Raw genomic sequence first — 10,309 nt, 5'->3', positions numbered from 1 at the left:
ATATAATAAGATGAAAAAAGAGAGTAATTGGAGAAGATTCTTTTAAGGGCAAGAGAGAGAAGAAACACAGAAAACACACTAAGGCTCCCAGTGTTCCTGAGGCTCTAATTTTATACCTTTTTATGTTTTATTTAAGAGACACAGATGAATTTGTATTAGGAGAACATTAAATAATATTTTGAGACATATATGGAACAAATACAGAAATATATAATACTAAAATTAATGTTTTACTTTATCTCATCACACCACCATGGCAAACTTCAATGAACCCACAATATACAATGGTCCTGAAAAAAACCTTTTCATGAACAATATGTCTTAGAGATTTTTTTATGGCAATAGGTACTGTTATACATGATTATTTTAATCGTCATATAGAATTCACCATATGTATTCATCATAATTTAGAATCTCCACTATTGATAATATTTATACAGGTATTAAGTTTCAGTGTTCTATTTCCAAAAGTACTATAATGCATATTCTTTAATATAAATAAATTCAGTTATTTCAATAGGATTAAAATTGTATGGCAAATGTAATGTGTTCAAAAATTAATAAATGCTGATCTGTCTAAAAGGCTTTCTAATTTATAGTTTAGTAGTAACATTTATTTTTCTCACCAAGGGTGTTATATTTTATTTTTTTAAAAATCTGATATATAAAAAATCATACCATAATATTTTAGTTTACATTTCTCTGAGCATATTTTTATTTGTTTAATGACAATTTATAATTCAGCAAATTAAATTTTCAGCATATTTCTTGCCCAATTTTTGCTGTTTTCTAATTGATTTTTTAAATTCTTTATACTGTCTGGATGTTAATATTGTGACAAGATTTTTCTTATGTTCCTTGTATTCTAACATTATATATGTTAGATAGAAGCTTTAATTTTTACATGCCCAAATTATCAAATTTTTTTATGACTTTGGGATTTTGTGTCTTCTCTATTAAAAGCTTTTCTTATTCCAAAAAACTAAAAAACATATTTATATTATTTATTTATTTATTTATTTATTTATTTATTCATTCATTCATTCATTCATTCATTTATAAGCTCTAGAATGGATTTATTCAGGGGAATTCTTTAAGCTCTCCTCTATATCTAACATATTTTGGATGATTGCATATTTAGCCTGTTCCTTGGTAGAATTAACTTCCACAGCTCTTAGAGAGAGATAACCTATTTATCTTCCTATTTGTTCCAGTAGAAGGAGACCTGAATATCCAGCTGATCCCTTGGGCCGTTGCTTTTTTTTTCATCTCAATTCTCAGTGCCTGCTTTATTGCAAATTGTTTGGGTAAGTTATTAAAAAAGTGGAGCTCTCCTTGAATTATTTCCCCAAACAGTTTTTATGAAGTTGCTCTAAACATTTTGTTGTCTTGATTTTCCCTACCAATCTATAATGCCTTCAGCATCTTGGATTTAAAATTCAGAGATACATACTTGACCTGCTATTCTTTGATGGTGTTGCCTTGTATCAGGGAGTGAAAGATGGAATCTAGACCCTTTTCTGTACATGTAAAGGTTGGTGACTGTAGGAAATCACCCCTCGTTTTGGATTAAGATTTAAAAAGGTTGCCTCTTATGAATAAAGAGTACTAGCAAAAAAAAAAAAAATAGTTGGATGGGAGGGTTATTATAATTAAATTAATATAACATAGGCACAAGTATAGGCAAATAAACCAGAGGAAAAGAATAAAAAGCTTAGTTACAGATCCTGCATATATAAACTCTTTCTATAAAACAGAAAGGCATATTGCAGAGTTATGGAGAAAGGATAATTTTCTTTAATTAATGGTATAATAGAGACCACTGATTATCCATATTTAAAAAATGGAATTGCTCTCCTGTCTTATATCATGTACAAAAACAAAACAGTGTGAATTATTGGCCAAAATGTGAAAATCAGATTAATAGCTCTTTTTAAAAGATAAATAGAAACTATCTTCATGACTTTGTTTCAGAGATTTCTTAAACAAATTACAAAGTGTTCTAGCCAATAAAGAAAATATTGACAAATTATACTACATTAAGTAAAAATTACTGTACAACAAAAAATACCACTGATTGAAAACACAAGGCCAAAGAAGATATTTATAATGCATATAATTAATAAAGAATGAGAGTCCAGAATATATAAACAACTTTTTCAAATCAATAGGAAGAATACTGACAATATAACAGAAAAATGGACAAAGTCTTGAATAAGTACTATAGAAAAGAAAAAAATGGAATGTCTAGTAAACACGTTTTAAAAATCAATCATTAGTTTTCAGGAAAATGCAAATTAAATTCACAATGAGATAGCACTGAAAATATACCAGGATGGTAATAATTAAAAAGTTTGACACGATCAAATATTGATAATGCTGTGGAGAAACTGGACCTCTTATGAATTGCTGCTAGTAGCAATGTAAAGCAGTACACTCACTTTGGAAAAGTTTGTCGCTATCACAGTTGACTATATATCTATATCTTATTACCAGCAATTTCACGCTTAGCCATATACCCTACAGAAAGGCATGATTATGTGGTCTAGGATGCATGATCAAAAATTATCAGAGCAGCATAGCTCACAGTAGGCAAACACTGGAAACAATGCAAATATCCACCAGAAGAAGAATAGATAAATACATATTCTTGCATTAAGATGATAAATCACTTTACAGCAATGATATGAGTTATAGTTGCATATAACAATGTAGATAAATTTCAGAAACAACCCTGAGTGGAAGACAGAACCAAAAGAATGCATATTGTATGGTTCCATTTACATAAAGTTCAAAAGCAGAAAAATCTGATCTATATGGTTTAGGAATATATTGTTAAGTGGTAAAAGTATGAAGCAAAGCACAAAATGATTAAAAGCTACAGCATGGTTACCTTTAAGAGAGAGGGGGTGGGTTGCATTTTGATGTGAAAGCTACCGAAATGTTGGTAATATTGTGTTTCTTGAGTTGGGTAGTTGTTACCTGGGTGTTCATTTTACAGTAATTTAATAAACTGTAAATTTGTTTTTTACTTCTTTACATTTGATTATATTTCAAAGTAAAAGTATTTAAAAGATAAATAAATGTATAAAGCTCTTAAGCTTCGCAGAGCAGTGTTCACCAAAAATCTCCATGCTGATACAAATTCTGATAAAAAAAAAATGTGCTTAAAAGCACATGCACATAAAGGTTTGCAAAACTACCCTCATAAAGCACAAAATGTACAATATGACAACAATTAGTTTTCAACAATTTTTTTTAACCAATTCACCTGAAACTGTAACAAAAGAACTGTATAGAAAGAAAAGAGAATGTGGGAGCCTTAACTGTTAGAGTTAAGAAAGGTTAAAGCAGTTGGTCCCCAGTTCTTTAATTAAGTGGTTATCTAGGGTAAGGAAACTAACTTTTTTTCCTCCTTGACAGTGACTCACCACAACTTTCTACACTGTAAGAGAAGCACAGGCATGTTCAAGTTATCAGAGCACCACATGAAGCTGACATGCATCAGAGAAAAATCAGAACTGAAAGGCACAGATAGCAGAGAACGTAAGAGAATTTCTTTCTCAATTCCATTTCCATTCAAATTCATAATTTGATTTAAACTATATCAGTAGTAAACGAAGAGAGATTAAAATAACCTAAAATGAGAATCTGACACAAGAGTGAATGTTAGTAAATTAAGATAGAATTATTTCTCAAAACTAATCAGTTGAATAACTGGAGGATATAGCAACACATGTATGGGCCACTTTGGCATTTAGATCATAGTATTAATTTAATTCCATTTCTACTGATTCAGACATATCATAAAAACTGTTTCCTCCTGGAATATATAGCTTTGCTGAAGCATCTTTATCTCTTTTTTATTCTGGACTTTACAAAGTCTCATTTGGGAGAATGGGAAAATGTTTGATAGTTTAGCAGTTTCTTTGCCTCCTTCGGATCAAATGTTCCGCAAAAGGTTTTGTGGGAACGCTAAATATGAATGTAAATAAATGCGGATATGTTAGAGACGATCATCCCTTCTAAGAGAATACATTGTAATTTTCTTATAGTCATTATGTGATTCAGATACTTCTGTTTAGAAGATATTTAGACATGTAATTTTCAGGATATTTCAAAGGGAGGAACAGAATGATGATAATCCTGGTATTATTCCTTTAAATTATAACTGGATACTAGGGAGTAGAATAGTTATGTAATCTGTTGTAGATGAAAATGCTCCTTTATAACTAATTTTCATTTCAATTTTCACTGAGGGAGCTCCTGGAATTGCTGTCCTGTTGGCTGGAGAGCCTTTCAGTCCAACTGCTATTTTCCTCTTAATGACAACAAGACATGGGCTGATAGTGGAAAGAACTGTACAGGGATGGGGGCTCACCTGGCCACTATCAGTACAGAAGCTGAGCAGGTATGCTGGTAGGCTCACATCATTTTCTCTGGTGATTCGAATCTCTTTGCAGAGAAAGAAGAATCTCTCTGCTCTGCTACGCTTTTGTGCCTTCGCTTCATTTGTCTGGAAAACCTTTTCTTCTCTTTCATTTTCTTCATATGACCAATTTCTTTGAATCTTTCTAGATTTAATTCATGTATTATTTCCTCCAGAAAACTATCCTCACCATCTTCCCTACTTTACCTTTTCTATTCTAAGCTGGAGGTACTTCTGTGGTGCATACTGTGTGATCATGGCACTTACCTCAATGCCCTGCGATTGTCTATTCAATACACCATCTCTTCTAAAAACTCCTTTGCAGAGGGTTGGGGCCATGCGTTACTCATCTTTGCATCTCCAGTGTCCTGTACAATGCTAGACACACTGGCTAGGTCCTAATAAATGTTTGGTGAGCAAGTGAATAAATGAATAGTTAATTGAGACTAAAATAGCTACTCAGGATAAAGTATAGGAAAAATAATTTGGATATATGGTTGTAATTCTGAATTTAAAAATCTTAAGGTAAATTCAGTTCTTTAAAAGTTGAAATTTATTTCTTCATGTAATATATTTCTATGTATGTACCATGACTCATATTCTACTCTTTTATTGATCATCGGGGCTTCCTGGAGGATTCTGTTTTCATGACTTTGCAACTTACAGGTTCACTGATTCTTTGAATAAAATGGAATTTAATAAAGTAAAGGATTAAAGAAGGCAATTTTAAAAATAAAACTTCTTGAAAATCTGATCCCATTAGAGCGGGTACTGAGAAAAAAGAGAAGACAGACAGGGTGCAGGAGGGAGAACAGATCTCACAACTGTCTCTCCGAGTTTATTTCTTATCCTTTTTATACATAATCTGTTCCTTTTGGTATCCCAAGATAACATAATTAAAGTAACATCCTGAAGATCAAGGTATAATCGACACTTCCTTTGATACTCCCTTTGACACTCCATTTATCTATACTTAATCTTCTTCTTCCTGGAATTCCACAGAACCAGCCTTTTCCTTTTTATGCAAACAGGCCTCCCGAGATAAACCATGCACTCTTTTGAATTTGGGGAGCTTTATCTCCCTACACTCATCTTTGCATCTCCAGTGTCCTGTACAATGCTAGACACACTGGCTAGGTCCTAATAAATGTTTGGTGAGCAAGTGAATAAATGAATAGTTAATTGAGACTAAAATAGCTACTCAGGATAAAGTATAGGAAAAATAATTTGGATATATGGTTGTAATTCTGAATTTAAAAATCTTAAGGTAAATTCAGTTCTTTAAAAGTTGAAATTTATTTCTTCATGTAATATATTTCTATGTATGTACCATGACTCATATTCTACTCTTTTATTGATCATCGGGGCTTCCTGGAGGATTCTGTTTTCATGACTTTGCAACTTACAGGTTCACTGATTCTTTGAATAAAATGGAATTTAATAAAGTAAAGGATTAAAGAAGGCAATTTTAAAAATAAAACTTCTTGAAAATCTGATCCCATTACGCATTTGTTAAGTAGTTTGCAAGTGTGATCTCAATTAATCTTCACAATAACTCTATAAAGTAGTGGAGTTGTCCCTTTCGAAGATAAGAAAACTGGGTTTAGGTAAAATTAAAGCACTTGCTAACATTACACAATAAAATAGCAGAAGCAGGATATGAAAACAGATCTCTGTATTGCCAAAACTTTTGTGCGTAACTACTAATCTAGGTGACCTCTTTTCTCTTTTCCTAATATAACAACAATCACTTGGTATATTTATAAAAATTTACATTTTTATGCAGAACTTCATTATTCAATTTTTGGAAAGACAATATTCATATTTCCTGGGACTTACACGTGAGAACCCTGACGGCCAGTGGCAATGGATGGATAAGACACCATTTAACCCAGACATGACGTGAGTATATCGACCGGGTTAAATGTGATTTACAGGCACAGATGAGAAGAAGGGAGCAAGAGCAATTTATTTTGGGGTGGAACATACTAATGTAAAAATACTTACTTAGCACTATGTGTTGAGTCACCTCTGGACTAGTATACTACTATTCTTGTATTGAACAGTACAGCTTTAATTTTTTTACTTCGGGGCATTTTCTATGCGTTGTCTCCTTACACCTCCATATATATTTTTTCTTTTTTTTTTTCATTTTAGATTCTGGCATAAGGGTGAACCCAATAACCATAAGAAAGAAAATTGTTTTGTCCTTGTTAATCACCAAAACAAATGGGCCTGGAATGATTTTCCTTGTGACTTTGAAGCAAGTAGGATTTGTAAGATACCTGGAACAACATTCAACAGAAACGTATGAAGGGATCCTTGTAATGAGGACAGAAGAGAAGAACCTATTAGACTAGTGCAGAATATACATGCATCATTGGAATAGAGAAAACATGCTGGGCCATAGAACATTTTCCGTCATGCTGTCTTTATTTATTTTGTTCAGTTCATTCAAGATAATGTATTTTTGTGTGGTGTTTCAGTGTAAGGAATCATCGTTTCTGTGAAAATCAGTTGTCATCAACTTTGCTTTCTTGATAGTATTTCAAAGTATTTACCTTTCAAGTAGCATGCATTTATTATACATCTAATGGAATGGCTTAAATGGTACAGAGTCTTAGTCATTTCTTCCTCTGCTCAAAATCTTAGCTCTTCGAATTCAAAAGCAGGCTATTCCAATTGGTAGTGGTACACCAATTTTAACCTAAATATCATAAACCCTTTAAGATTTTGAACAATATTTTTATTGTTTGATGCTTCATTTTCAGACTTTTTAAGAATATGTCATTAGCTTGACATTTCATGAGCAAAATATTTTCTGAACAACAGTATAGAATAGTTCTGAATTATGATATTGCACAGGTAAAAAAAAAAGTCTACCTACCTTTTAAAAATTTACTTCTTACTCCATTCTAAATGTCTTCCCAAAGCAAAGATTCTCAAGTTGACTTATTTATTTATTTATTATTGTTTTTGAATGGAAAAATCCCATACAGGCCACCTTAACCAAACCTTCAATTCTATAGCTAAGGAAACAAAAACTTTGTGAAGCCAAAGAGCTCACCCTCACATTGCTAGTTCATGGCATAGCCAGGACTATAGCTCAGCTCTACCTTCTATAAGAGGTAAAATGTACTCCCTTTGTTATTACAGGAAAGTTACTGGGCTGACTGGGCCTCTTGGCTAACAGACAGTTAAAAGTTTCTGATTATTTGAAAAAACATTGTATTGGTGTTTCTATATTTTTAATTTGAATCAGAATCATATTTGCAAACAGAATCTATAGCCAAAGAGTTAAAAATTGGAAGAGTTTAGCAATGTGTCTAGATAAATTATCAATATAGGAAGATCAACAATATTTCTATATAATATCTGCAAAATATAAAAAATGTATTTTTATACAAAATATTACACTTACAATAGCAATATGTCTATAAGATATCCAAGAACAAATCTGACCAAATGTGCAAGTTTCATGAAGAAAATGATAAAACTCGATTGCAAAACCTGTAAGCCAACCTGCTAGGACTCGGCTATCTGACCCTCTTCACCCCATCATGTGAACTATGACTTTTCTGTCTGGTCCTCTCACTTGGGCTCAGACACCCATGCTTCTCAAATTAGCTTAGCTTTTCACACTTTGGGCTGGTCTGCCACTCTACCAGGATGTACTCTGGAATCCAGTGAGGCTCTGACATCTTTACTACACTTTCCACCCCCATCCTTCCTGTTACACAGAATCACCCTGGTCAGGCTCTAAATTCCTTTGGGGGTAATTATGCACCCCTCCCCCGCACGTACACACAGGTAAAAACTAACTTACTTTGCATCATTTGATGAATGACTTTAGGACTGTATTTTTAGGGAAGGAAAGGGGGGGAAAGGGTTGGGAAAAAGAGAAAAGAGAAGAGCAAGAACATTTTACATGATTCTTTTTATTTTTCCTTTACTTCAGAGTGTCTTCTTAGGAAATAATTTTATGTGGTAACCTATAAAGCCCAAAAACTTCTTGAAGTACCAGAATTTTAAAATTTCACTTCAATTTTTCATTTGTTAAATTCAAGCAAAATTAAATTTAATATTTTTAAAAGTATCATCTGTCGTACGATTCCTTTCTGAATTTGTGTGTGTGTGTGTGTGTGTGTGTGTGTGTGTGTGTGTGTGTATGCATACACAGTAGTCCCTCCTTATCCACAGGGATACTTTACAAGATGTCTACGACTGTGGATAGTACCAAACCCTATGGTTTTTTTTTTTTATACATACATAATTTTTCACTTAAAAAACACTTTATGGCTTCTCTGGTATATCTGAATTGCCAGCATCACTACTCTCATGCTTTAGGGCCCTTATTAAGTAAAATAAGGGTGCCTTGAACACAAACACTGGGATATCATGACAGGCTGATCTGACAACCTAGACAGATGCTAAGTGAATAATAGGTAGGTAGTGTATGCAGCTTGGAGATTCTGGACAAAGGGATAATTCATGTTCTGAAAGGGATAGAGCGTAATGGCTCAAGATTTCATTATGCTACACAGGACAGCGAACAATTTAAAACTTATGAACTATTTCTGAAATTTTCCATATAATATTTTTGGACTGTGGTTGACTATAGGTAACTGAAACCACAAAAAACAAAACCTCATGTAAAGGGGGGATATATATTATATATAATATTCATCTTCCACCCCTTTGTCTATTCTTCCATCTGCAAAATATAGAAAGTGCATTTTCTATATTTTTGAAGTCATAGAAAGTTTTCTGGGGTGATGTTCAATCAATTAATGTTCATGATAATTACTTCTGCAACTTAGGATTTTCATTTTTATATAATTTGCTCTGTAAAAATTTTAATAATGAATATATATAATTTTTATAAAATGTAGTAGAGTGATTTGTCTTTTAAAAATATTGGGGGCCCAAATAGTAATATTTAAATCTTAACAGTGATTTATTTTGGAAATATGGTGAAGATAACTGGAACTTAAATTATTTGTCTGGAAAATTCTTGTTTGAGAAGCAGATCATGCAGTTGAAACTGTTTTAAAATACACAAATACTTAAGTACTAGGAAACCCAGAAAGTTAAAAAATAAAAGTATAATTACTCATCCATACTCCCAAGACTAAATCTGTAGCAATTGTTTATTTTCTTACCAAACTTTGAAGACAAAGTTAGTTGCACAACTTAAATTATAAATGTGGTGAAACAATATACACTGATATTTTCATATGTCTTTCAATATTGAAATAAACTTTAAAGTAAATTATAGCTACCTACATGGAAACATTGATGAACAAAAACATCTTCATATGTCTTTCAATGTTTTCTCATTGATGTTTATGATTTGAATAAAGGGAATTAGAAAATTGAAAATATATGTATTGAATTAGTTTTAAGTTGGATGACTTTTGGTTTAAAGGCATATTAATTTCAAAACCACAGATTGTCACCTATGCCTAAGAGAAATAAACGTTTGTAAAGAAAGTCAATATTTTATATTTACTTGTTCAGTTGAATTTTCCTATTCAATAATTACACATTAATTCCAATGTATGAATTTTGAGGGTTTCTTATGGTGCTGTGTGCAAGAAACATGGTTATAAAAGCTGCCATGTTGCCTACATATTCTTGAATAACCTTATCAGTATTGATAGAATAAATGGATAGGCTTGAGACAGAGAAGTGTAAAGCTGAATGTTCTCTTAAGATAATTCAACTACTGGATTCTAGCCCTGACTGAGCAATAGATACAAATTCAGCTAAGATCCAGTTAGTCAGTGAAAAAGAACGGAAAAAAAAGGGAGTTCCCTGGATGAGTAGGCAGTCTCTTTGGAGCTAAAGATTAGCATGCCCTTTCCCTTAGGGCCTTTG

At 32.4% G+C, this 10,309-nt stretch overlaps 1 protein-coding gene across 1 annotated transcript in view; it reads left to right on the top strand.

Annotated features, from left to right (window-relative positions):
* Positions 1 to 7,103, top strand: part of CLEC4D (C-type lectin domain family 4 member D) — a 7,522-nt gene extending 419 nt beyond the window's left edge. The window contains exons 2-6 of the mRNA XM_025048829.1: positions 1,215 to 1,307; positions 3,424 to 3,537; positions 4,260 to 4,411; positions 6,216 to 6,331; positions 6,587 to 7,103. Of these exons, the coding sequence (XP_024904597.1) occupies positions 1,215 to 1,307; positions 3,424 to 3,537; positions 4,260 to 4,411; positions 6,216 to 6,331; positions 6,587 to 6,743 (632 nt within the window). The 3' untranslated portion in view covers positions 6,744 to 7,103. The remainder of the gene's footprint in view (positions 1 to 1,214; positions 1,308 to 3,423; positions 3,538 to 4,259; positions 4,412 to 6,215; positions 6,332 to 6,586) is intronic.
* The last annotated feature ends 3,206 nt before the right edge of the window (positions 7,104 to 10,309 follow it).

This window comes from Pteropus alecto, unplaced genomic scaffold (genome assembly GCF_000325575.1).
Source record: "Pteropus alecto unplaced genomic scaffold, ASM32557v1 scaffold94, whole genome shotgun sequence".
NCBI lineage: Eukaryota > Metazoa > Chordata > Mammalia > Chiroptera > Pteropodidae > Pteropus > Pteropus alecto.
The sequence above is the reverse complement of the archived record's forward strand: the minus strand, read 5'-3'. Positions and strand labels throughout refer to the sequence as shown.